We start from the raw sequence: 27,627 nt of genomic DNA on the forward strand, positions 1-27,627 counted from the left end.
TAAAAATTTTAAATCGCAACTTCACAGAAAAAAATGAAAATATTTTATCAATTCTGTGACGTCACATATCACATCACAGATAAAATGTATCAGTAATCGGCGAATGGACGCCATTGTTGAATCACAAAAATTCGAGAAGTCCTAGTTTACAGAAATTTGAGTTGTGTTGTCGAATTTTAAATTTCCAATATGAATTTTTACGTTTCTTTCGCATAGTCGTATAAAATGTAATGAACTAGTTTCGACAAAAATCATCAGTAATAATGATAATAAATTAAAACCTCCATTTAATTCTATTTCGTACGAACTTTGTAAGTAAACCAAGGTGGCAACAGTTACTTCAACCAACACATGAATTTTACAGCGACACATTTTATCTCGAAATTATTCGTTTGGAATTTTGTTAAATTGAGTGAAATGAGATCGATATCGACGTATCTACAGCTTGCAAAATGACGGAATTTGGTTTACTTTGAAATAATTCTATTCTTCATTGACAGCGTGTAACAATATGTTCGACTCAGCAGAGAGAACATATCAGTAAATTCTGATTTTATAATGAGTTATCATCGATTTGTGATAACTCACGGACTGGAATTGTGTTAGCGTACTATTCATGTAACTCATCATCTGAGCAAAGATCACATTGCTTGATTACTTCCTGTGTAAATGGATGTGCAATCTAACCGGGTATGTTGTGATAAAATTTTATAGATCGGTTAAAATTCATCCGAGCATATCGTTATCATGGGCGACAGTGACGACGAATACGATAAAAAAATCCGAGATAAGTTTCGCGGTGAAAGAGATCGAGCTGATTCTTACAAAGGTATAGATAGTCGAAGAGAAGAACGAAGACCGCCGCGTGATGATTGGATGGAAAGGTTGATAACATTATTCATTTAAAACTGAAACTGAGCATTGTTATCGTCAACTATATGGCTTTGTTTTATGCAGAGATGCTTGGAATACGCGATCTCGAGGTAGAGGAGAGTACCGGAGTATGATTCGCGAACGTCATAGTCCGGTTAGACATGATCCTGGACCACCGATGAAACGGATGCGAGGCGACTGGTAAAACACTTGATTATTTACGATTATTTGTGCATAGATGAATGGTTTCATCGTTATTTCGCTTGCACAGGGAGGATAGACGATTCTACGATGCACCTAGTTACTCGTACCCAGCATGGTTGACTGCAGAATCCCAAGCAGCAGCTAATGCCAGGTAAATGGATTATTTTTACTTTTTTTAAGCCGGTGATGGAATTATACAATTGGTGTGTTTCTCGTAGAGTTGCACCTGCTCCGAATCCGCCGGTTGAGCCAAATTTGGAATCTCAGCCTCCGATGATGTCTTTGAAAGCATTTATTAACACTCTGGACGACAGTGTGAGCGATGAAGAAGCGCTCAAGAAGTATAACGAGTATAAAATGGAGTTCCGTAAACAACAACTTAATGAATTTTTCGTCGCTCATAAAGACGAAGAATGGTTTAAAGAGAAATATCATCCGGTTTATAGCGCCAAAAGGAAAGAACAGCATTTGAGTAATATTAACGTAAGCATTTTGTCTTTTTTCTCTCTGAGTTTAGTTTTTTTGAATAGAGATTAACTATGATATGTGTTTTATATAGAAACGTGTTGATTCTTTCAACGATATGCTGAACAAGAGTCGATTTGACGATGTGTTGGTAGACGCTGATCAAGCTGACAACCTTATCAAGGTTATGGATATGTTTGTTATACTTCTAGAAGGAGGTAACGAAAACGATTTCAAAATTTTAGAAGCCAACGAAGGTGAAATGAAACCTCCCAAACCCACCGAAACTATCGAAATTAAAAACGACGACGAGAAAAGGTTAGTTACACATTCTGAAACACCCTGTTGAGTACTTCATATCTTCAGGTTTATCAATGCATTATTTTTTTCAGCCAACCATCTCCTGTAGAGAATAAAAAACCCGAAGAAGAGGAAGCCACTTCTAAAAAAGACGAAGAAATTGACGATCATACTGTGACAACTACTCAAGAAGACGACAAAGGTAGTATTTTTGTGCTTCTTTCGCGATATTCGTGTTTTTTTTTGAGAGGTTCAATCGATCTATTTTTTCTGCAGAAGAAAAATCTAAAAAAGAAGGTGAAGAAGGAGAAGAAGAAGAAGAACCAGAAAAGACCGAAAATGACGAATCCGAAGAAGGAAAAGATGGTGAAGCGAAAGCTCTCAGTGAAAATGAATCGAAACCGGAAGAACCTGAGCCCGAACCCGAACCTGAGCCGGTTGAAGTTCCTCCTCAGGAGAAGGTGAGTTTCAAAAAAAGTTCTTGCAAAATTGTTGTTTCTCGTAGATTTTTTATTTATATGATTATTTATCCATTTACAGCCACCTCCACCTCGTCCTTTACATAAAACATCATCGATATTTTTAAGAAATTTGGCACCGTCGATTACTAAAGATGAAATCGAACACGTGAGTAATTTATTTGATTTATTTTGATTAGAATCTGCTGTGAAATAACATTTTCTAAATGTATTCTACTGTTTTATAGATCTGTAAAAAATTCCCTGGATTTTTACGAATTGCCATCGCCGATCCTCAACCAGAACGAAGATGGTTCCGTCGAGGTTGGATTACTTTCTTAAGAGACGTTGATATTAGGGAAATATGCTGGCATATTTCGAACGTAAGTTATCTCAACACTTCTTCTCCCTGCTATTTTTCTGAATCAAATGTATAATGGAAGATTTGTTTCTGCAGTTGAGGGATATCGAACTTAGTCCAATTGTAAATCGTGATTTGACGAGAAGAGTACGCACCGTTAGTCCAATTACTAATAACAAACGTGTCATTAGAAACGATATGAAATTGTGTGCTAAAATTATCAGTAATTTAGATAAGAAATTTGGATTGTGGGTTGATCCCGAGGCACCTCAAGAAGTAAGTTTCTCGAATTTTGCGATGAACGTTTCGGTTTTCAAAAATAACGAAAGATTTTTAATTTTAATTTTTTTTTAAATTCCAGCAGTCGTACGGTTTACTTTCTAAGAACCCAGTGTTGAAAAATATTACCGCATACTTAATCGAAGAAGCTTCCGCAGAGGAAGAAGAGCTACTCGGACAAAACGAACCAACCGAAGAAGCCGATGAGAAAGATCTTGCTGTTTTTAAAGTACGTTGTCTAGCATTGATTTATGTACGATTCTGATTCGAAGCCATTAATTCGGTCATTTTTTCTTAGGTTTTGGATCGTATGGTGTTATATTTACGTTTCGTTCATTCGGTCGATTACTATAACCATTGTGAGTATCCAAACGAAGACGAAATGCCGAATAGGTGCGGTATAATCCACGCCAGAGTGACGTCAACCACCAATAAGGTAAATATCTCGTCCATCGATCTCGTAAAATCGCTCTTGATCTTGTTCCTCATATCGCTGTTATCATTTCAACTTTGTAGGTAACTGCGGACGAAGTCAGCGAATATTGTAAAGCATTCCAAGGTAAATTAGCCCACCTTATAGAACCAACCCCCGAGTTGACCGTAGAAGAGATCACCAAGTTAGGAATGAAAGACCAGAATGCCGAAGTTGACAAATTCATCGCGGCAAATACTCAAGAATTAGGGCCTCAAAAATGGCTATGTCCTTTATCCGGTAAAAAATTCAAAGGACCAGAGTTTGTTTTGAAACATATTCAGAATAAACATGCTGAGAAAATCGATGAAGTTCGTTTGGAGGTGAGAATAAACTTCGAAAAACTCGTGTCAGAAATTATTTTTGAAAATACTTTTGGGATTAATTAACGATGTTTGTTTTACAGGTCGAGTATTTTAATAATTTCCTACGTGATCCGAAACGTCCTCAGTTACCGGAACATCCGGGTAATAAGCAAACTAAGCCGGAACCTGTTGTTACAAATAGTGTTATGGCTCAAGCCCATCCTAATCCGTAAGTTATCGATGAGGTTTTATTGTAAGATTCGAGTGGAGCTCGTTTCGTACCAATTTTTTAGGCCTCGTTTTACTTTGATTTATGTAATTTGAAAGTGAGAAGTAAATTGAGAGCACAAAACATAGATGTTAGGCCATAACTTCAGCACAGCAAATTGATCTAATATGAAGTCTGTGCCATTTAATCATTTTCATTTTTTGCTCCTCAGTTATCAGTATAATTTTGGAACCGGTATGTTCACGGCTGGGTACAATCGTGGCATGAATTACGGATATTCTAGAGGTCCCAGACCTAATTACGGTGGAAGAGGACGGTAATGCCCAATCAATTAATCTCTAATTACGAATATTATTTTTGAACCGTCCTAATTATGAAATTTGATTGCAGCGGTGGCGGCGGCGGCGGCGGCGGAGGAGGAGGAGGTATGGATCATCGCCCGATCATCCATTACAGAGATCTAGACGCCCCGAAGGAACCCGATGAATTCATCTAATCACACGCTGTAAATTATTACGAAGAAGTTTTTTAATTTGTTTTCCCCACCCAAATTATCGACTTGTTTTAATTTTAACTAAAATTGCATGCAGTTTGAAATTGTATTATAAATTCTAAATGTCGTCGACAAGCTCTCCGAATGCGTATTATTTTGTTGTAAAAATATTTTTTACGAAAGTAGTTGATGAATTACCATCCTTCTCTTCATAGGTTCGTTAAAGGCACCCATGATTCTTCTTCTATCATCGTGTAAATAATTTTTGTTTTTTAATTATTGAAATAACGTGTATTCATGTTCGAGTATTCTTACAGAATGTTATTTTCTCACGTATATGATTGTATAAACTTTGATTAAAATTGAGAATTTTACGTATGAGGTATTTAAGAGTAGCGCTGTATATCGTAATTTAGAGTAAAGTTTTCAGATTTTGATTGGATGTTTTTTTAAATGTCAAGTTGGCATTTTTTTCAGTTCAAAATCGGAAGTCTTGACATCGACCTTTTATTAAAGGTCGATGGTCTTTGAACTCCAAGTTCATTGCCTAGATCGTGAGATCATTATGACGACAAACGAACATTTCTGGTGGGAGTGCCGAGTTGAAAGAGAAATGTGAGGTAGTAGGATATCGAGATAGTTTCAAATTCTGAGTTCTGAATTACGTATCAAGCTGAGTGTGTGGACTTTGAATATTGATCTCAATCAATGAGACGAGAGCATACTCAAAGGACGAGAGTTTCTCTGCATTAAGGGCACCTCCCATCCTCATTCCTCCTCAACCATTTTCATAGTTTCTCAACTTGAGGTAAATTGAGACCTTTCAAAGCGGTAACACTGTCGCCGCCGGTGATTGATAAGAAATGTGTTGAACTGATTAAAAATTTTCAAGTGTGAAATTTCATACTTAATTTATTCAATTTCGAAAAAAAAACGCATTCTCACGATTAATTTTTGAATAACCTCACATTTTTATCGACCTTCTATCTATCGAATAGAAATCACCATGTTGTGCAAGAAATTAACCAAAGGTTTGTACAATTCTGTTCATTCTTGTGCCACTTTCATTCTCATCTCAATTTCACGTTTTCATTTCATTCCCAGGTGTACTTACGGAGGGCTCTCTGCTGAAAACCATGGTCACAAGTCGAAGAAATCAGAGTGTAAAGACAGCTGTCGTAATGATGAATATGGGAGGCCCTCAGCATATCGATCAAGTATCCGATTATCTGCACAGAATTATGACCGACAGAGACATGATTCAGCTTCCAGTACAGAAGTAAATCGAGTACCAATATTAACCATAAACTCACATTGCTCAAATTAAAGGTTATTTTCACTCGATTGATTTCCAATTGCAGTTTTCTAGGACCTTATATTGCCAGGAGAAGAACACCAGAAGTGCAAAAGAAGTACATGGAAATTGGAGGAGGATCGCCGATTCTGAAATGGACTAATTTACAAGTTCGTTGAAGTATTACTTTACATTAGTAAAGAGTTGGGTGTATTAATGAAGTATTTTTGGTTAAGGGCGAATTAATGTGTAAAAAACTGGATCAAATATCACCGGAAACCGCACCTCATAAGCACTATGTTGCATTTCGTTACGTAAATCCTCTTACCGAACAAGCATTAGAACAAGTTGAAAAGTATTGACAAATTTTAATTTTGTTAATATCACCGAAGTTTGAAAGTTTTTTAAAACTGGTATTTTTTCTTCTTTTTTTTTAGAGATAAAGCTGAAAGAGTTGTATTATTTTCACAATATCCTCAATACAGTTGCGCCACCACCGGATCCAGTTTCAACGCAATTTATACACATTACTTGAAACAGTAAGTGATTCTAATCGATTATTTGATCAGTCTGAATTGAGAATTGTCTCGTAATGGTGAATTTTTATTGTTTAGAAAGCTTCCATCTTCGGTGAAATGGAGTTTAATCGATCGTTGGCCAACGCATCCTTTTTTGATAAAAACCATCAGTGAAAGAATCGTAGAAAAGCTGAACGAATTCCCCGAATCGATACGTTCCAAAGTAGTGATTGTGTTTTCGGCTCACTCGTTGCCCATCAAGGTACCTCATCGAGTAATAAACATCTAATTTTCGTCTCATTTTATTTATGATATTAATTAATTACGTCATGTTTCGTAGGCTGTGAATAGAGGAGATGCCTATCCCTCTGAAGTAGGAGCAACGGTGCAAGCTGTAATGAGAGAATTAGGATACAGGAATCCGTTTATTTTAACTTGGCAATCGAAAGTTGGTCCTTTACCTTGGCTGGGACCTTTTACCGATGAAGCCATCGAAGGTATGTATCTAGATCACTATTTCTCATTTATCTTTATTTTTTGAAATACTTGTCAATTAATTGATTTTTTTTCCTGGTCGAAGGATACGTTAAACAAGGTATCAAGAATTTCGTTATGGTGCCTATCGCTTTCGTTAACGAGCATATTGAAACATTACATGAAATGGATATCGAATACTGTCAAGATTTAGGCAAAAAAGTACCTCATTTTTGTCACATTATGGGTTAATACTTACTGAATACGAGTTATTAAAATATATTTTTTATTTTTTTCTGTAGGTTGGAGCTGAAGCAATACGAAGAGCAGCAGCTCCGAATGATCATTCGTTGTTCATCGATGCTTTGGCTGATATCGTTGCTCGTCATCTTCGTAATAATGAACCGATTAGCCCGAAATTCACGCTAAGATGTCCTCATTGCGTGAATCCGAAATGCTACGAGTCGAAACAATGGTTTCAGAAACTATGCTCTTCTTAGTTCATTTCACGAAAAATAATTCCAAAATACGTTCGTGGTATTCGATATCGTTCATGGTTGCCTCAAGGGCCCTCTGATTTTATAGTACAAAAAAATCACCTTTTAAAGGTTTTTCATTTTTGAGCCAAATTACGAACTTACATTTTTTTTATTCGGATTGTTGGACGGATTGTTGTTTTTGTTGTACTATTTGTACATATTTTATTCTATGTACATTCGATGTCTGAAAAAATAAAATAAAGAAGTACAAACTTCATTAAAATGTAATTATAACTTCAAATTTGTGATCAGCGACATCAAATTAGTATGAATACGTTGATTTAAAACGCCACTCTAGAAATAATCGAAATTATCATGTTCCAAGTGAAGATTAAAATACTCCTGCAAAATCCACGATAGACAACCATATTAACAAGTTGTAAAAAAATCAAGTGTTCACCAATTTTTTTTCGAAGGAGCATTACTTACTTTTGTATTGGATACGTTTTGATTGAAATATTTCGTACGTTGATTTATGAGCACTTACATTTTCCTACTTCGTCATTGAAAATGTAGGCATTCAAAATGACGATGAAGAAATTAGCCTCTACTTTAAGCTGTGGTAAATTGCTCATAAAATCGTGAGAAAATTCTTTCAGAATCACTACACAAAAAAATTCATTTGAAATCAAATCACTAAAAAATTGTAAATTGAAAAAAAAAATGAAATTAATCAACACCAAAATATGTATTTATTCCAAATCGCCAGGACAAAAATTAGCAACTTCACTTTTTTACAAAAAAAAAAAAAAAAATTGCAAAAGCAAGAGTTGTCTTACTAAACGTTGTTTTTCTTTCAAATTAAAATAAAACCATTTTAAAAAACAAACTAAAAAATATGAGATCAATCACATGAAAAACAATCCAGAGGAAAATGATTTAATCTGATCTGGTTCAAGTTTTTTGATCGGATTAGACATGTTCAAACCTAATCAAAACTCATCTTTTCCTCTTGAATCTTGAAAAATTGAATTAATAAATAAAAATTTAAAATTAAAAATGAAACCAATTAAAACATTAATAAAATACTGTACAATACAATTTGATTATTGAAATTGGAACGTCGATTGACATCATCAATACCTCGATCGAATTTATACCTACCAAAAAGACAGCCACAGCACGAAGTTTTAAAAAAGGTACCTAATGGTAACGAATATAGGTATATGTAGGTACCTACTACCTAGTATACGTAAAATCCACTGATAAATTCTAAGGTGCCACTATCAGGATTGTTTAACCATTTCTAAACATAAATTATGGTCTCGTACATCCCCCCAACCTCCATTACCATTGAGGGTTCCCAAATATCTCTCGTTTGGGATGTGTGCAAGATTCAAATCTTGAGGGTACAGGTACTCGATCGATGTCATTAGTAATTTCTGTATTCTTTCTAGTACATCTGTTATTTTGCAGTCATTTTCTTGATGAATTTGGTGAATTCCGCTGTAAAAGTAAATAGAAATATTTTCAGTTAACGAGATTTTGGAACCGAAGAATTTTCCAGGGGTGAAACAACCAGCGAACAGGAGGAGTTTTGACAAAAGTTGTCAATTTTGAATGTTCAATGATGAACTGACAACTCTGAAATTTGCAAATCGTGTTTAAAATTGTTAAAAATCACTACTTCTTAAGTCTAACTTTTCAAAAAAAAAACTTTAGTTGAATTATTGGAAAAGTTGCGATTTTGTAATTGTAATTTTCAAGATCACCCCCCCCCCCCCCGGCAGACAATTGGTTTGCCACGCCATTGGAATTGCCAGTAAGTTAGTATAAGTAGGTACTTTACATAGGTACGTACCATTCGCCAATATGGAAGACTCGAGGAGCACGCAGAACCATGGCAGTTATTTCTTTTGCAAGACATGTAGTTGATACAGCTAGCAAACTCCAGTCCCAGTTGTAGTCGTCGTAAGTGCAGAATTTCTTGGCACAGGATTTCAGCTCTTGCCAAATAGGACGATTGAATGTAATAGCCATGTTTTCCATGCTGCTGCTCCATTGTTTAGTTTCAGCCTACGAAATTGTATTTTTAAATTAACCAACGGGAGTTGTTCTGTATTATGGTCTTAAACTGCTGTGATATAATTTTTTTTTAGATCGCCGAATCATCTCCAAACTGTTTGAAAAGGGTAAAATTGCAGTTCATGTAGGTATAGGAAAATTGATTTTTTTCAGTACAGATTTGATTGCTCTCGATTAATAATTGTGTTAATTTTAATTTTACCAAAACCCACCAAAAAAATTTAGAAGGTTCAAAATTGAGACGAAATCGAATGAATAAACTTTCAAGCTACACAAACATAATATCATTGAATCAATAGATGACGAAAGAAATAGCCTACTTTCAATGAAGAAATGCACTCCGGAATGACAAACAACAATGTGACCTCAAATTAGGGCAATAGGTATGACTCATGTTTGAATTTTGATTACGAGCTCATCAAATCGACAATGGACTTTTGTAAATTATACGAAATTCATGATTCGTGGAACAGTTTAATTTTTTATAATGACAAGTCTTTCCTACTTCTATCGAAAAATTGACGCCAAATTTAGTATGTACGGAATCAAAAATACCATAATCAATATATTAGGTACACGTCGATATTAGTAAAATTTTAAATTATCCCCTCTCCAAGCCACATCCCCTATTAAAAAATGTATACCAGGTTAGTGACCTTAAGAGATCAGACAAGCGGGTCAATGGCCTTAAGAGACCAGACAGACAGACAGCAAGACGACGTTGGGAGGCTAGACAGGAAGGTAAATGACCTTGAGAATACAGGCACATGGGCCATGGGTCAATGACCTTAGAAGGCCAGACAGACAACCTTGAAAATCCAGAAAAATAGACGGTCTTGGAAAGTCAGACAGATTGGGCAATGACCTCAAAATGCCGAACAGGCAGACAGACGACCTTGAGAAGCTCGACAGGTAGATAAGTGACATTGAAAGTTCAGGCACACGGGTCAATGACCTTTGAAGGCCACACAGACAGACCAATGACCTTGAAACCCCAACAAATCAAGCTCTTAAATTTCAAAAATTTGAAAGTAAATTTTGGCAACGTGACATTTTGTTGAAGGGGTTATTAAACAAATGATTTTTAAATCTGGCTGGGTTTTGTTCAAAGAGTGTGATTTGTGTTTTAAATAGAGTAAACCACAGATTCGTCGTTCAGCTTATTCGTACCTTTTTGGAATCAGAGGCAAAATCAAAGTTTTTCGAATGTGAACCCAATGCATAAATTTTACACTCGGGACAATCTGATTGTCTGGCAATTTCCATCCGATGTAACATGTGTATAAAATCCTGTGCAATGTAATGATCCTCTTCGATAAATACCACCAAACCTGCAACACGTATAAAAGAACGGAGGGGGGTAAAAATAAGCCCGAAATGGTACCTAACTTGGCCATTTCAACATCAAATAGGTATGTAGATTACTCACCTGTGTATTCCTTTGTGGTTTTTAAACCATCAAATATTCGGTTTGCTTTCCACCACCAATGGTGCTTAATTTGGGTAAATTTTGCCTCCCTATAATGACCGTATTGATCCGGATGCAAGGCATTGGTGCATTTTATTTTAATAGCTCTGTAAATGGAATAATATCAGTTGCAAGTACATATCTCATGGTGAATTAAAAATTGTATTTAATCTAGCAAGATGAAGCAATTTTAAGAAACGTTTGTAAAAAAAAAAAAAAAAAACATTGCCTATGATGCATCTGGGGCGAAAAAACTAGGTACCTACTACCTACATATTTACTTTCCTACATATTTTTTTTTTTTTAAATTACCTATACTCACTCTTTAATATCGATATTCCTCGGACAATCATCCTTTGAATCACCAGGAAATTCGTTTGGATGCGTTTGAATGGAGTACGGATAAAATATTTGCATAACTTTGCAAAAATTTATGCTTTGTACAAGACTATTAATCTCTTCATCGTAATAATCGTGACTAAAGATTAGTAAAGCATTTTCTATGCCTTTTACTTGAGCAAGACTGATTATAGTGTGTCTTAAATATATCAGTCGATCGTGTACCTGCAAGAAAAAGTAAGAAAAATAGACACTATTCGAATGATGATGAAGTCCACTTATATGGTAGTTACCTCCTACCAATGAAATGAAGCAAAGTAAAATCCACTCACTTGTATAGCTATGACTAGAGAATCATTTCGTAAAGGTCCAAAAATATCTTCATTTAGGATTATTTGAAGTTTATTATGTTCGTCAACCCGACGTTGGATCTCATTTATACTTAAATGTTGTTGAATTGATGTGTTTTTCATATCGCTCATTAAATATTTATGAAATGCCTGCAAATAACAATGAAATTTATAAAAATTATAAGTAGGTACCTAGTAGTGGGTATCTCTTGGAAATTTTAACAAATCGCTGGACGTTTTTTTTATTTTTTATTTTTTTGAATCTTGCCAAAGAACTGGACTTTTTTTGTGCAATTTTAGCTAAAAACGGGAAATTTTGACAATTTTGACAAAAAACAAGGCTTTTTTAAAGCAAATTTGGGAAAAAAAACAGTACCTACTGGTTGAAAATTTTGGAAAAAGCAGCACTTTTGAAGATATTTTTGGCTAAAAAGTGGTGACTCGGCACCTTTTCACAATTTTTACAAAAAAACAGGACTTTTTGCCAACCAAGATGAAAATGAGAATTTTTGTATGGTTGGTATATGGCAAAAATGCAAGTCTTTCTTAAGAATTCAGGCAAAATAAAAATAGTACAGGTTTAAAATTTTGGCAAAAGAATCGAATTTTTCAGAAATTTCTTCAAAAGATCTGACATGAATACTTTTTTTAATAAGTAATTTTGTCCATTAAACATTTTTTTTTTTTTTTTTTTAGCAATTTTTGGGAATACTTACTACACACAATCTTTTTTGGCAATTCCCACAACCTTTTTTTTTGACAAATAAAACAAAAACTAGGACTTTTTAGATACCTACTTGACATTCGCAAAGAAAGCTAGACTTTCTTGGAAATGTTGGCAAAAATTAACGCTTTTTGAATATCCCAACACATTAGCAAGGTCTTGCAATTTTGGCAGAAGGACTTCTAGATTAGTTTAGCAAAAACAGAACTTTTTTGGAATTTTGGCAGAAAAACAGGACAACCTATTTTAACAATTACCTAAAACAAAAATGAGGACTTTTTTTTAGATGCTTTGGCTTTTGGCAAAACAGCAAAACTTTCTTGGCGATTCTGCCATAAAAGATGATCCAAATTGTTGGAAATTTTCTTGAAAGAGTCGAATTTTTTTAGCAATTCCTGTAAAAAAAAAAAGTAGGACCCATGTAATATGTTAACAAAAAAAAAGTTGATTTTTTAGGAAATTATCTTACAAACACGACTTTTGAATCAATTTGGACATAAAATAAAAGTAGTACCTATCAAGTAACTACTTGTTAAAAATTTCAGCGAAGGAGAGGAACTTTATGGTAATCTTATATAAAAAAAAAACAACAATAATTTTTGGGAGCTGGACTTCTAGATCATTTTGCCAAAACACAGGACTATAAAATTGTTTCAAAACTTAAAATACCGACTCACCAGAGGCACCATGGTCAATATGGAGGTATCTGCGGAATCAATATTTTTTTCATCGTTTACGTCTTTTTGCACTTGTTTATCGTATGTTTTAAAATTTAAAAATATGTGAAACACAAGCAAAAACGACATAAATAAGATCACCAAAAATATAATATTACGAAACCGGTATAGAAGTTTTGGTCGACATATCACTTTTATTACGCTCATCACTGAACGGATCTCGAGTTATAAAAAATTAGGTACATGTGATTAAAATAGATTCGTAATGTTTTTTTTTTTTTTTTTTAAATGACAGTAACGCGATCAGGAGTGCGGAATTTGACACGTTTTTGAAATGACTGCAATTGATTTGATTAAGCTGCATGCTATACAGCTGCCTATACTGCTGCACTTATCTATAATACCTAATTCATTTCTCGGTACACTTACCTAATGACTAATGCAAAAAGATAACAGCGAAACTGATAAATCCCTACCATACATCAACGCACAGACTTTGTCATTATGTCATTAACAGAAAAATTCCGATTTTTAAATTCTATCTATATCATTGAAAAAAAATCACATGACGTATCATCTCTTTTTTAAAAATTAAAACAGCAAATTACCATTTTTTTTTCTTTTTTTTTTTACTTACTAAAAAGGCAATTAAAGCAACTAAAATTACCGTGGCTAGATCTGGAATTTTTTTCGGATCGGATGGCCGGATCCAGCCAATGATGATATGAATAGATTAGGCATCTAGAAAGCCCTCGTTGACCAAAATTTGAGCTTCTGAAGTTGATACGCTGGAGAAACAGGTATAGCAATTTCCCCTTTTTTCTTTGTGAAACAGCTTTACCTGTGCATAAAAAAAAACAACTCCAGTCTTCAAACATTCATCAAAAATCAAAACATCGACTCGAGCAGCTGAAAATTGAAGGGTGGGGATTTTCTGAGATCATCTTTTCAACTCTTCAGGTTTCATTATTCAGTCGGAGGTTAGAGATTAGGTATCATGTTAGGGAGTTCCCTTGAGGGTAAAATTCGATTTAACGAGTTTCTTTACAACAATTAGCAAATGCAGCTGTTTCAGGTCACAAAATGTAAAAATTCTTCGCACGAAAATTCTCCTAAAAAAAGGTTTGGCCACTTGCACAACGAAATACCAGACGGTGCGCACAATATTCGTAATGTAAACTGCAAACAAATTCGAGTACCTACCTACACATACACACCTACCAACTTGACAATTAGGTACATATGTAGAGTGAGTTCAATACGGATAGATAACACTAATCTTGTCGATTTTATCAAATTCTAAGAATACTCCGTAATTTTATATTTAATCCTCACTATCTGGAAAATGGGTATTAGAATCACGCTTAGAGGACCAATATTGACACAAGTGGGTAAACACTTGAACAGTAGGTCTAGATACCCATCTACGTATTTTCCGAACAGATCAAATTTTTTAAAAAACATTACAGATTTTGAAATAAATGGTATTAATTAGAGTCCTTACGTTAATTTGAGGCCAATGAACGCGATTTTTAGGTCATTTTCATCATAACATTTTAAGGAGACTTTAAAGTGATTTGGTATTGCAGATCACGAGGTCATTATCATATTATGAGGAGAGCTTATACTTGATTTAGACCAACTGGAGCCCAAAAAAATTCTATTAAAGACAATTTTTTACTGATGGAAAAAAGTCCACGCAATTTTAGTGAAAATTGCTCCTTCTAACTGCATGAAGACTCGATTTCCACAGAATAAAATGCCCCCAATCACAAGTATCTTCAAAATTTCACAAACCCTCGCATTTTATGGGATATTTGACAAGTAAAAACGCGTCGATTTAAACAAAATTTTATTAAATCGTTGATACAATATGTAAATTTATGATAAAAAGCCATATTGCATTGATTTATAATATTAATAAAATTATCACACTTGTACATTACCATTAAAATCGTATTCGAAACAAAAGGAAATAGAAAAGAATTATTTAGAAATACATACAATTATACGAGTATTTCATTCGAAAGAATCAACATTACGTGGAATTGCTGGGATATATTTTTTTTTGGTAGAATAATAATAATTTCAATCGTTGAAAATTTCTGGAATGTTAATCCTTTCGAAATATTACTTTCACTTTGCCACTCTGAATTCGAACAAATCTCCGCAAAAGTCGAGTTCATTTGGCAACAAAACACATATTTTTGATTTTTTTATATACACACATTTTTTAAAAAAACAACTTCGTATTCCACAGGTAGGTACTTTTATAAAAGGTATAGAATACCCGGATTCATTGAAGAGATGTTTGATTTCATCATAAGACACATGTAATTACATAGAAAATATTACGTATTATACATACAAAAATAAAAAGTAAGCATTTAATACTTCGAGTATAAAAAGCGCAACAAATATACATAAATTTTTAACAAAATAAATGGTAACCAAAATTGTGCTTTAAAATTTCTTTTTTTTTCTCATTATTTTCTACCTAAATTACGAATATTTTCGCATATTTGTAAGTATTATTGATCTTTTTAAGCTAAAATCGAGTAAAAATGAATATTAAAATTTTTCTAATTAAAAAAGCATGATTTTTTAGTTATTTTTTCAACTGAAATTAATTCATTTTGTACGTTCGTTTATTGAGATTGCACTTTCCTCCCTAATGCAACATCATTTAAAAAAAAAATTAAAATTAAAAAACAAGAATAAAATAACGTCAACATTTTTTAAAAATATTTATCTAGTTTTGGAGAGGGGGGGGGGGTCATCAAAAAAGTATTCAATATGAACTACGTATCTCAACATGGGACAAAAATTCACGATGTCGAATACGTAGAGGAAACGAAACCTCCCGATTGATGAAATTATAAAATTAATATTTTTAAAAAGCCATTAAAATGACTAATTTTTTAAAATAAAAGCTAGATTAGCACTGAAACGATACGAACAACAAAACTCAAAATTGAGGCAGTGTAACCAAACGATTCAAGTGGTTAAATAACAGAAATAAAAGTAAGCACCTCATATGGCAATTCATTTAAAATTTTAAAATAAAAAAACTTAAAAAATTAGATCATTTTTTGAGAGATAGAGGGAGAGATGGAGAGAAGAAATTGATAGGTATTTTTTAAAAAACAAAAAAGTTGTACGTCGAGATTACAAATAGAAAAACTTACGAGTGTAAAATTGTACATTCCATTATCGAACCAATTTTTTTCGAAATAAAATAAAATAAAACACATTTTAAAAAAACAAACTAAAAAAAAAGAAAAAAAAATTTGTTCGTCGTCCTAAAAAAAATATTATGAGATCTTCAATCACACGAAAAACAAACGAAAAAAAAGAAGAGAAGATAAAATGAATCAAAAAATTAACAAGTATAAAAATATGCTCGTACATATGGAAATCGGCACATCGCGGTATCTCGATTGATTTCATTCGACAGCTCGAAGTGCAGAAAAAAAATTTATGGTAACGAACGAATGGTATTCGTTAATAAATACGTAGATTTTAACGTGGCTCTATCTGGATCGGTCGACCATTTTTAGACATAAATTATGGTCCCGTATGTCTCCCCAGCCACCATTACCTTTGGCTTTTTTCAAATATTTCTTGGTTACGGTGTACGTGAGATACAAATCTTGCGGGTACAAGTACGCGGTCGATGTTACCAGTAATTTCTGCACTCTTCTCAGCGTTTGTGTGCTTTTGCAGCTGTTTTTATGGTGAACGCCGCTGTAAACGGGAGAACGTTTTTTAGTAACAAATAACAATGAATGAGAGCTAAGCTAATGGTAAGGAGGGTGGTAGCGATGTTGAAGTCGAACTTACCATTCGCCGATATGGAAGACTCGAGGAGCACGCAGAACCATGGCAGTTAGTTCTTTTGAAAGACATTTACTCGATACAGCTAACAAACTCCAGTCCCAGTTGTAGTCGTCGTAAGTGCAGAATGTCTTGGCACAGGATTTCAGCTCTTTCCACACCGAACGATTGAACGCCATGCCCATGTTGTGCTTGCTGCTGCTCCATTGCATGATTTCGGCCTACAAAATTAAGTAAATATTATTAAGTAAGTTGTAATAATTACTTCACAGAAGAATTTTATCGATTGATATGTACTTTTTTGGCCATAATTGATGAAAAATAGAAAAAAGTCAGAAAAACAAACTAGAGGTGTCTGCTAAGAAATTAGCCCAAATGTGAATAAATTCGTTTAACAGATCAAACATAAGGCGAAGCTTGATTTTTAGCTCCCTAAATTAACTTCCACGTCTTCTGGAGAAATTGAAATTGTGCTGTAGGCTCCAAAAAATGGCAGAAAATCGTGAAATTTGGTTCGAAAGATTTGATAATTAGTTTTAGGACTAATTTTCATCGTTTTTACAGAATAAATATGAATTTTTATTATTATTTTTCTGCATAAATTGTCGAAAATAGTCGATTTGAATTTTCAAAAATTCACCAAGAATCAAAAAATTAATTTGAATTGAGGAGTTGAGATTTTGGTTCCAAAACAAAAACTCTAGATTTTTAGAACAAAAAAATTTTTTCAAAAGTTAAGAGCTAATTTTATTTATTTTGCCTCATTTTCAAAATTTTTCGACTTTATTTGAAAAATTGTGAGATGGAAAAACACTGAGGGGTAAATACGTACGTACATTCAAAAAATAAATGGGAATTCAAACTCAGCACCTTTGAAAATCTAAAAAACCACGTGCTACAAAGCATTTTCAATTTGCAGAGTCCGACAGAATTAGGAGGAAGTGGGGGAAGGGGTATTCAGAAATATGATTACCAAAAAAAATCCACTATTCGAACTCATCGAATTTTTCATGATCGGTACCCCGAACTTTTATCAAAGTGGGGAGGGAAATTTCTCCACCATCAAGCAAAATCTGTTCCCGGAAATTCCCCGAATAATATGTACATTTTTCCTGAATGAAAAACCTTAAACCAATTTTCCAAATCCATTTTCCTCGAATCTCATTATTCCAAATGCACAAAATGTTTCTTGATAAAAACTTTCAGAAAGTCGTGCTTTTTGTCTAAAAAATCTGCCTTTTATGTCAAAATTGCAACAAAAAAAATTCAGTTTTTCTGCAAAAATTAGGTAGGTACCAAAAAACTTTATTTTTTGCCAAAATTGTGAAAAATTCTATTTTTTTGAAATGAAAAAGTTTTTAAAAAGCATGATTTGTCACAATAGCCAAAAAACCTATTTTTTTCATCATTGTTTTTTTTTTGCCTAAATTGCAGAAAACCCTGCTATTAGTGAAAATATTCAAAAAAGTTGTCTTTTTTTTGTCAAGATTGCAACAAAAAAACACAGTTTTTATCAAAACTTCCAAACAATGCAACTTTTAAACAAAATTGCAAAAAAAAAGTCTACTTTGTGTGAAAAATAAAAAAGACGCATTTTTTATCAGAATCTTCAAAGGCCCCCTTTTTTTACCCAAATTGCCAAAAAGTCTAGTTTTTTACGAAAATCCTAAAGAGACTTGTCATAAGTTGCTTAAAAGTCTTGCTTTTCGTTTGCCAAAAATGTAAAAAGATCGTTACTTGTTCATGAAATTTATTGCAAAGAAGGCTCGTTCTTTGTTTATATCTTCAAGAAGTTTTGTTTTATTAAAATTGCAAGAAATTTTTACATTTAGAAATAGAATTTTTTGGAAAAATTCATTCTGAGAAATGGTCGTTCGAAAAGTATCAATTCGGGAAATCAGATTCGAGAATTTAGTAGTCAGGAAAAAAAGTTCGGCACAAAATAATATTCGAGTTAATGACGGTTAAAAATAATGGATTCGAGGGATTGTCCCAGAATCCAAAGTCTCATTTTGAAACCATTTAAAAATTATTTGGACTTTTTTAAAAAAAAAATTGGTTCATTTTGGTTGAAGAATGAAAATCTGAAAATTACATCTTAAAAAGTTAATCTTGGCCCCTATTTTGAATTTCCTTTTTTTCGGTGAAGATCATCTTTGGAAAACAGAGTAAAAACTGTATCTTCCAAAAAAAAAAAAAACTCAACTAATTTAATGTATATTTTCAAATTAGGTATAGTAGGTCTAGGTACCTCATATTTTTTATTATTTTTTCGAAAAATCGTATTTAAAAAAAGATGCACTAAATTGGGTAAATATTTTTTTACATTTTATGATCATGTCTTGATACAATTTTCATTTTTGATTTTGACTTCACGTTTTGTAAATCCAAAATTTGAGTTCGCTTGGTCCCATTAGACGGGTCAAAAATCAAATGTTTGGAATTTGTGAACTCCCTTCTTCTAGAACAATTTTGTGACTTTTTTGATTCTAAAATGAAAAAATAAGCCATGAAGAAGAAAAGGAGTGAAGGGTGTGACCCAAAATTTCCAATAACATTGAAGTTGTCAAATTTAAGAATTTTTTCAGAAAAAATCGAAATGAATAATCTGGAGGCATCTGAGGCACAAGGAACTAATGAAGAGTCAAGGCGGGGTGTTGAGATGTTCCCAAAATTACACATTTATCTTCTACAAGACTAGTAACAAATCCTCAGTTGAAAATTTTGCAAAATTTTCAAGTTTTTTATACACGTTACTCAACTTTATTACATATATGAAAAATGAATTGAGTCAAACCAATAAATTTGTGCTTTTATTTTCTACGACCCAAGTTACATAGATTTCCAAACTATTAGGAAAATCACTGGAACTTTATAACGAAACACTCGATGAAAAAAAAATCAACCAACGTCGAACCTCATTCGCATTTTCAAAACGTTATAATGATTCAAATGCCAAAACGTATACGAAAGTATAAACCAACATTTTTTCGCTCAATTACGAGCAAATAAGCTCTATACGAATAAAACGTGCTAATACCTATTGCTTCGCAACGAATTACAATACACGTCACAGATTCGTCGTTCAACTTACCTTTTTGGAATCAGCGGCGAAATCAACGCTTTTCAAATACGACCCTAACGATAAAATTTTACAATTAGGACAAGCTGATTGTCTGGCATGTTCCATCAGGTGTAACATGTGTATAAAATCCTGCGCCACGTAATGATCCTCTTCGAAAAACACCACCAAACCTGTAACACGAGGCAGAAGAAAACCGCCATCACATTAGTAAAACGAACGTCAACTTGAACGAGGCAAGCGGCGGGCTCAAAGAATGGAGGAATTTTGCCAACTCAACCTTTTTTCCCTCCCTTTCGCAAAGGTGTAAAAGAAAGAGTAAGAGAGAAAGATGAACAAGGTAAAAATATATAGTACGTATATAAGGCTCCAATTTAACTTTCTTATCGCGTATTTTGCCTCGGTTTTTTATCACCTTCTCGTCACGTTCGACCGAAAAAAAGGGATTCATTTTGAAAATAAACACCGATAATTTTCACGAGTAAACAGCCAACACTCTTCAGCTTATAAGAACTCGGTTCTATTGATTAAATATTGGCGCTGTTTTTGAACGATATTCATGCAAAAGGTGATGATGGAAAAGGCGAAAAAGAAAAAGCAAACGAAACACGATGGGCTGCCTAACGTGTTAATCAAGTTGTCAAAAATATTCGCTGACTATTACATCCATACCTAGCCGACGGATTGACGATTTCCGGCATACGTATTTTGCTGACTTATTGTATTGTATTGAGTGGGAAACGAACCTCTTACCTGTATAGCTACCTGTATACGCAATAACCAACCTTTAGAGAATTATTGAATAGAGAATTTTTTTGATTGCTGACAAACTTTTCTGGAATCTTATGACATGTTGAAAAAATATAATTTACTCGTCGTAGGGGATAAATTTCAATCAATTTTCGTAATTTTTAATGAACGTCTCGAAGTGGACGTTGACAGAGGGCAAAATTAATGATTTTTAAATCAGTACTCGTAAATTCCAATTTAACTATCAATTCAATACCATTGCCGAAAAAAACGTTTTCAATCCTACGAACTCAAGTATAGCTTTCCAGAATGGATCAATTTTTATTTCATTTTTTCAAAATTTGACAGATCTTGAGGCAGAAAATGCTGCAAAAAAGCTACAAAACGATGTGAAAATTAAAAAAAAATCCCGCAGGAATGAATTTTGAGAATAAACTTCTGTGAAAAAAATGTGACGTCTACTTTCACTTTATCTTTTTTTTTCGATGAGACTAAAAACTTCTAGGGGGGGGGGATTTTCGATTCGGCAGAAAAATTTCAAGTTCAAACAAATCCAGATCGAAAGAACATTCAAAAATACCCCACCAAGCAAAATATCAGAGAGCTGAAGTTTATTTTTCAATTTTCGGTGAACTTTTATTTTTTCAAGTAAAAATTTGGATCAAAAAACCCGAAAATGTCAAAATTTTACCAAATTGAGTTGGAACGTTGAAATTTGGCAAGTACCCTATTTTTGACCTCCCAAATCGATCGAAATCACTTTCGAGACGTTTTAATTCGTTCTGGAGACTCCAGCAAATTTTAAGAAATTACAATTTCTACAAGATTTCTTCCAATCAAGTTACAAAGCTGAAAATGCAATGTAATATCACATTTCTAACCTCACAGATCGATTGGAAAAGGTTTCGAGTCATTCTGGAGCCTCCAGTAAATTTTCGGAAATATTACAATTTTCACAAAATCACACCTAATCTACGTACACCAAATTGAAAAGCTGAAATTTGGAATAAAATACTGAATTATCAACCTTACTGATGAACTGGAGAAGGTTTCAAGTCGTTCTGGAGCCTCCAGCAGATTTTTAGAAATTGCAATTTCTGTAAAGTTACACCCAATCAAGTTGTAAAGCTGAAATTCGATATAATTTTCAACTTCACAAATCGACTGGAGAAGGCTGCGGTCCATTCTGGAGCCTCCAGCAAATTTTGGGAAATTACAACTTTTACAAAACCACAACAAATCAAGTTGTAAAGCTGAAATTCAGTATAATATTCCATTTTTCACCTCGTAGATCAACTGGAGAAGGTTTCGAGTAACTCTGGAGCCTCCAGAAAATTTCTGGAAATTACGATTTCTAAATATTACACCTGATCTACGTGCATTTTGTTGGAAAACTGAGATTTGGCATAGAATACTGAATTTCCAACTTTGCAGATCAACTAGATAAGGTTTCAAGTTGTTCTGGAGCCTACAGCAATTTTTTCGAAAAATACAATTTTTACAAAATCACACTCGATCTACCTGTTCTTAATTGGAAAGCAGAAATTTGGTACAAAATACTGAATTTTCAACCCATCAGATCGACTGGAGAAAGTTTCGAGTCACACTGGAGACTCCAGAGAATTTTTGGAAACCACAATTTCTACAAAATCACACCCGATCCACCTGTATCTTGATGGAAGGCTCAGATTTGACACAAAATACTGAATTTTCAACCTCGCAGATCAACTAGATAAGGTTTCAAGTTGTTCTGGAGCCTCCAGAAAATTTTCGAAAATTACAATTTCTACAAAATCATTCTCGATTCGCCTGTACCTATTTGTAAAGCCTGAATTTGGAATAAAACACTGAATTTTCAACCTCACAGATCAACTGGAGAAGGTTTCAAGTTGTTCTGGAGCCTCCAGAAAATTTTCGAAAATTACAAATTTCTAAAAAATTACACCCACTCTAGTTGCAAGGCTGAAAATCTGCATTTTTACCTTACAGATCGACTGGAGAAAGTTTCAAGCAATTCTGGAGCCTCCAGAACATTTTGGTCAATTTCTGACTTTTTTTTTGCCTAGAAATGAGTTAAGGTAAAGTGGGGTAATTCCGATATGGGGTAATTCCGATAGCAAGCCCTAGCTTTGTTGCAAAAAACATTTTGGCACAAATGATGAAGAAAGTAGGTAGTTTTAGTGCTAACCTACACCCATTAATGATCAGATGGTTCATCTGCTCTGTTTTCTCAAGTCTGTGCAGTGTTCAAAATCTGAATGCCCAAATCCTTTGCCGCAAAAAACAGTGCACTTTTGAAACTCGTTTTTATCGTTCAAAACTTGTTGAAAAATTCTGTTTAGAAGCTAATATTTGACGAATACGTGTTAAAGTGTCAGTACCTCTTTTGATTTTGCTTTTATAATTATTTGTTTGGTGGCATTGAATTATTAAACATGTCGATCATTTTTCATGCTGTGGGGTAATTCCGATAGCCCCAGCAAAATTGTCCTGCAATGTTTTTTTCTCTGTTTTGATGTATTATAGTTTTAGGGGGTCGAAATTATGAAAGAAAATCCTCAAAACGGGGCATTTTTCTCTAGTTGGTCTAGTTTTCAAAAATTATGCCTCAAAAATGCATATTTGTAAAAAAAAATCAATTTTTGTTCTAATGATTCAATTTACATGAAATAAAAACCTAAATATGCAATAAATGGTATATTTCAACATTACTGGCTCGGAATTACCCTGGGAGAATTCCTTTCCTTATAAAACTCATTATCGGAATTACCCCATTTTTAGGGTAATTCTGATAACTCAACCTTCCAAAATGTTTTTTCAATTATATGTATGAAGCCTTCACACCAATCACTCTTCAATATAGTCAATGTGTAGCTGAAGGACGCAGGAATAAAGTTGTTACATCATTTTTGCCCCAAAATGTACAGGAAATCCAAAAAATGAGAAATTGCTAAAATTTTGAATTTTGCCATCGGAATTACCCCACTTTACCTTAATTTTAAATTTCTCAAAATTTGCCAAAATATCGAAAAATGAAATTCACACCTGGAAATTTTACTGGTGGATATTTTTGTTGTAAGTTGTATGCTTCATCGATTTTTATGAACCTATTGTTGCAGTGTGTCTTATTATTTGTTAATGTCCAACTTCTCACCCCCTAATTTAAAATTCAACTTTTCTACGCAATGAAAGTAAACTCGAAGCTTTTCATTAAATGCAATTAACAACTACAAGATCGCATTTATAGCGTCGTCGGCGAGTTCTATTATTTCGTCGAATTCCGCATTATTCACAAAAGTTACCATCTACGACATAAAAACTCGTAACAAGAGAATTTTTCCTAATTGCCAGTTTTCTGTAAATTTAAGGAATTTCACATCTTCACTCTGCAAGTCTTGCATACAACAAAAAGTTCGTAAGGCAGTAACACCGCGTGCTGCTAAACGCGAAAAACTTTTGCAACTTTTATTAGCTTTTCAAAAGATTCGTTTCGTTTTAAATATTTACATTTCGAATGTTTCCAATTTTACGATGAGCGTTTCTTTTAATTATCGAGGCTCGAATATGACGAAGACGACGAGAACAACGGTGCGTACAGTTTTGTTGGAATTCTGCGAACGAAACAAGCAAAAAGGTAGGTACCTAAACTCAGACCTACGCCACCCTTTGGAGTTGCGATTCGAAAGCTACGTCGCAATTCGCAATTCGCACAGAATAAACGTGTTTCGCGTCAATTTACGAGTTTCAAGTTTTACGGATGACAGGAGGTTGGGTTTGGGAATTTCCGAGTAGGGCTGGATTAAAATAGGAAATTTTTAATTGAAAACAGAGATACAGTAGGAATCGAGGTGGGTTTAATTTTACCAAACGTCGTGGGCAGGACGAAAATCGAGAATATTTTCGCAAGTTTGGATACAACTTTTGCAAAGGAGAATCAGCTGGAATTTAAACGAAGCGATTCCAGATACAACTTGGAATTCTCGAGAAAAAATTTCATATTTTAAGGAAAAAACAAGGTAGTCGAAGTCGAAAGAATTCAAAGAATTGAGAATTTCTGTTTTTTCGAAATTCCAACGTAATGGTTTCTTAAACTTATTCATTTTTTTGATAATTTTTTCAAAGAACATCCACTGAAAACTCTTCTCCGATCATCAACCCTCCCTTTTCTTTTTTTTTTTCATCATCAAAAAAATAAGATTACAAAAACAACTCTTCGACTTTACCCCTAGTCGGGGTAAAAAATTCCTCTTATAATTGAATTCACATCCGAGAGTGTCTTCGAAGCTCGTAAATATTTCACGGTTCGTTATTGTAAAGAATTAACATTTTTCGAAAAGCATTAAGCAGCATAAGGGGGGGAGACAGGGTTGACGTCCGGTGAACTCGAGATGTTGAATTAATAGCGTAAACATCTTAAACGACACTTTTCTTTAATCGAACGCGCTTTTAATGGCGAGAAAGCTCAAAAGTTACGAGTAAATTTAAAAATTTCCACGTCAGATGATCTTTTTTCCCTTTTTTTCTCTTTTCGTTCGCCCTGCTGCGAGTAAAAACATTACGTTTATATCGGTTTTATGGAATGACAAAGATGGAGAGTGCTCTACGTACCTCACGCAAGGTAATAAAATCACTCTTGGTAATGTCCGTTTATTTTCATACACCTTAATCCAATATTCATTAAAGTTAAGCTTTATCGCTATCGCGGTTTCCATAAAAGGGTAATTTTTTTCACAACCTTTCTTCTTATGTATTATTCAAAAAACAGCCAGCGCGCATGAAGGGGCCGAAATGGTAATTTTTTACCATCCTAACCGCAGATAAAAAGTATTACTCACCTGTGTAGTTTTTCGTGATATTTAAACCGTTGAATACTCGGTTCGCTTTCCACCACCAATGGTGCTTGGTTTGGGTGAATTTCGCTTCTCTGTAATGGCCGTACAGATCAGGATGTAAGGCGTTGGTGCATTTTCTTTCAACAGCTCTGTAATAAAAATGACATCATTTTGATCAGTAACACACACACAGTCATAAGAGTACAAGTGAAGGGGAAAAGAAAATGGGTAATTTTGGTCAAGAGATTGGGAGAGGGGCAGGACGAAATAAAGATAGTAAAAAAAAATTGTAACTTCAAATTTCCTCCTTTCCCTTCTTTACTCTAAAAATCATCGTGCTAGATGTGGATCCTCTTCATTAAATCAATATTTAACCAAACTTGAAGAAATTAATCATTTTTTTGAAATGTTCCTTCAAATTGAAATCCGAATTCCAAAATTTCAAAGACCAATAATGATGTAGATATTCCATTTAAAATATAATATGACGATGAAAATCCAAAAATCTGCGGTAGATTCAAAAATCACTACAAATCATCGTCAATCGATTCAGAGAACCAGAAATATGTCGAAAGCCAAATTTCCCCTCCCTGGCTCAATTTGATGAAATTTTGATTTTTTTTCTTGAAAAAAAAAACTCAGAAAATAAACACAATTTGAATTTTTAAAACTTTTCCAAGAATCGAAAAGTGGAATTCAAGTTCTAAAATTTTTCCGGTGAGGGCTCGTGTTTCGATTTTTTCCAAAAAAAAGTAACTTTGTAACCAAAAAAGTGACAAAACGCGAGCAAAGTAGAAAAAAATCACCAAAAACCCAGAACATTACGAATTGAAGTGTTCTGGGTTTTCATTTTGAAAAATTGAACTGAGTTATTTTTAAACTTAAAAATAAAAAATCGAGATTTTTGACAATTTTTGACAACGAACAAAAGTTGAGATTTTTGTAATTTCTGGCAAAAACAAAAGAATTTTCGCCAAAATAAAACGAACTGACCATTTTAACAATAGGAATGGTTTTTTGGAAATTTCAAGCAAAAAGTGATACCTTAGGACAATTTTTGAAAAATAAAGTAAAACTTTGGAATTTTTTGCAATTTTTGGGAATTATCGGCAAAAAAGATGATACTTTTTAATAATTTCCGGAAAAAAATAAAAATTATTTTAAAAAATCGAAAAATTTGAAATTTTTAGTAGTAATTAGCAATTTGTGGAAATTAAAAAAAAAATTACATTTTTTTGGTAATTTTTTTTGAAAAGTGTGATTTGTTTTCTTTGTAATTTTTGGCAATTAAGTTGCAAAAAACTCAGAATTTTAGACAATTCTTCGCAAAAACCGAAACAAACAATTAGCAAACAGCATAAATTTCTGTGAAAAATGATACTTTTTTGCAATCTTTGCTGAGCATGGGAGACTTTTTTGGTCAATTTTTTGGTGGAAAAATGCGACTTATAATGGCATTTTTTAAAGGAAAAAAGGTGGGGCATTTAGGTAATTTTTAGAAAAAAAGTAATGCTGTTCGTTACTATAAAAAAAATGAAAATTGAGAAATCTCATTTTCAGCAGAAAGTCAGTCAGGCGATCTCTTAATTTCAGAACAATTGTTCGATTTTTCCGCTTTCATGACACTTTTTGAGCAATGGAAAATTCAAAAACCTGCTACAGGCTTCAAAATTACTCAAACTACTTACAACTGAACAATTTGGTCGGTTGTAAGAGAGGAATCAAATTACAATTTTTTAAAAAATTATTGGAAATAAAAAAATTAATTCCTATAATAATAAGATTTTTGGTGCTCTCTCAATATCTCTTTGCCTTACTGAAAAAAAATCACTCTTGGCTGGAATATCACACTTTTTTTAGGCATAAAGTCAGATCGAAATTTCAAAAATCAGCCCTGAAGGCTGTAAAATTGTTTGAAATCAATGCCAATCGATTTGGGATGTTGAAAAGAGGGGCTAAGCTAAGTTTTAGCTCTTTATCTCAATGAGATCAAACATTGAAAATTAATCTAAAAACGTTATTTTCCGAATTATTGGCTCGAACATTGGAGAGGGGGAGAAAAATTCAAATCACGATGAATAGTGTCGAAATCCTACACATGGGTGGGGGGGGGAGCAGCTTGGAAAATAAAAAATCCGAAAAATAACAGAAAAAATTAAATTTTAGATGAAGAGAGCCTATCCCACTGAAAATTGAGTGTTCCTAATTTATAAGTTAAAAAAAACAGAAAAATCAAATTTTTTCAAAAATCCTTCATTTTGGCATCAAAATTTTTCTAA

The 27,627-nt window shown here is 33.5% G+C and overlaps 4 protein-coding genes across 7 annotated transcripts in view; 2 read left to right on the forward strand and 2 right to left on the reverse strand.

Moving 5' to 3' along the window:
• The first annotated feature begins 108 nt into the window (after window positions 1-108).
• Ars2 (arsenic resistance protein 2) lies at window positions 109-4,876 on the forward strand. Its single transcript, XM_065362713.1, has 17 exons — window positions 109-311; window positions 715-884; window positions 958-1,074; window positions 1,145-1,228; window positions 1,296-1,560; window positions 1,637-1,860; window positions 1,935-2,044; window positions 2,119-2,303; window positions 2,383-2,469; window positions 2,549-2,683; window positions 2,758-2,937; window positions 3,023-3,169; window positions 3,239-3,376; window positions 3,457-3,735; window positions 3,819-3,946; window positions 4,158-4,262; window positions 4,337-4,876. The coding sequence occupies exons 2-17, from the start codon at window positions 748-750 to the stop codon at window positions 4,440-4,442; spliced, it is 2,427 nt and encodes an 808-aa protein (XP_065218785.1). The 5' UTR covers window positions 109-311; window positions 715-747; the 3' UTR covers window positions 4,443-4,876.
• A 401-nt stretch (window positions 4,877-5,277) lies between these two features.
• On the forward strand, window positions 5,278-7,492 carry FeCH (ferrochelatase, mitochondrial). The gene is made up of 9 exons (XM_065362720.1): window positions 5,278-5,470; window positions 5,544-5,718; window positions 5,801-5,903; window positions 5,970-6,088; window positions 6,171-6,272; window positions 6,348-6,513; window positions 6,592-6,748; window positions 6,832-6,947; window positions 7,028-7,492. The coding sequence occupies exons 1-9, from the start codon at window positions 5,446-5,448 to the stop codon at window positions 7,223-7,225; spliced, it is 1,161 nt and encodes a 386-aa protein (XP_065218792.1). The 5' UTR covers window positions 5,278-5,445; the 3' UTR covers window positions 7,226-7,492.
• A 445-nt stretch (window positions 7,493-7,937) lies between these two features.
• Window positions 7,938-13,248, reverse strand: LOC135844498 (alpha-1,6-mannosyl-glycoprotein 2-beta-N-acetylglucosaminyltransferase-like). 3 transcript variants are annotated; one of them, XM_065362718.1, is made up of 8 exons: window positions 12,848-13,248; window positions 12,428-12,565; window positions 11,429-11,596; window positions 11,080-11,321; window positions 10,719-10,864; window positions 10,460-10,620; window positions 9,066-9,280; window positions 7,938-8,710 (listed from the first exon to the last, which is right to left on the reverse strand). In XM_065362718.1, the coding sequence occupies exons 3-8, from the start codon at window positions 11,576-11,578 to the stop codon at window positions 8,491-8,493; spliced, it is 1,134 nt and encodes a 377-aa protein (XP_065218790.1). In that variant the 5' UTR covers window positions 11,579-11,596; window positions 12,428-12,565; window positions 12,848-13,248; the 3' UTR covers window positions 7,938-8,490. The 3 variants fall into 3 exon arrangements, with proteins under 3 accessions (XP_065218790.1, XP_065218789.1, XP_065218791.1); XM_065362717.1 differs by lacking the exon at window positions 12,428-12,565; XM_065362719.1 differs by lacking the exons at window positions 12,428-12,565; window positions 12,848-13,248 and adding an exon at window positions 12,244-12,347.
• Window positions 13,249-14,682: 1,434 nt separating this feature from the next.
• Window positions 14,683-27,627, reverse strand: part of Mgat2 (alpha-1,6-mannosyl-glycoprotein 2-beta-N-acetylglucosaminyltransferase) — an 89,129-nt gene continuing 76,184 nt past the window's right edge. For both annotated transcript variants that reach the window (XM_065359938.1, XM_065359939.1), the window contains exons 6-9: window positions 25,352-25,497; window positions 19,779-19,939; window positions 16,691-16,905; window positions 14,683-16,594 (exon numbers count right to left, since the gene is read on the reverse strand). In XM_065359938.1, coding sequence (XP_065216010.1) covers window positions 16,381-16,594; window positions 16,691-16,905; window positions 19,779-19,939; window positions 25,352-25,497 — 736 coding nt within the window. In that variant the 3' untranslated portion in view covers window positions 14,683-16,380. The remainder of the gene's footprint in view (window positions 16,595-16,690; window positions 16,906-19,778; window positions 19,940-25,351; window positions 25,498-27,627) is intronic.

This window comes from Planococcus citri, chromosome 4 (assembly GCF_950023065.1).
Source record: "Planococcus citri chromosome 4, ihPlaCitr1.1, whole genome shotgun sequence".
In the NCBI taxonomy this organism is placed as follows: domain Eukaryota; kingdom Metazoa; phylum Arthropoda; class Insecta; order Hemiptera; family Pseudococcidae; genus Planococcus; species Planococcus citri.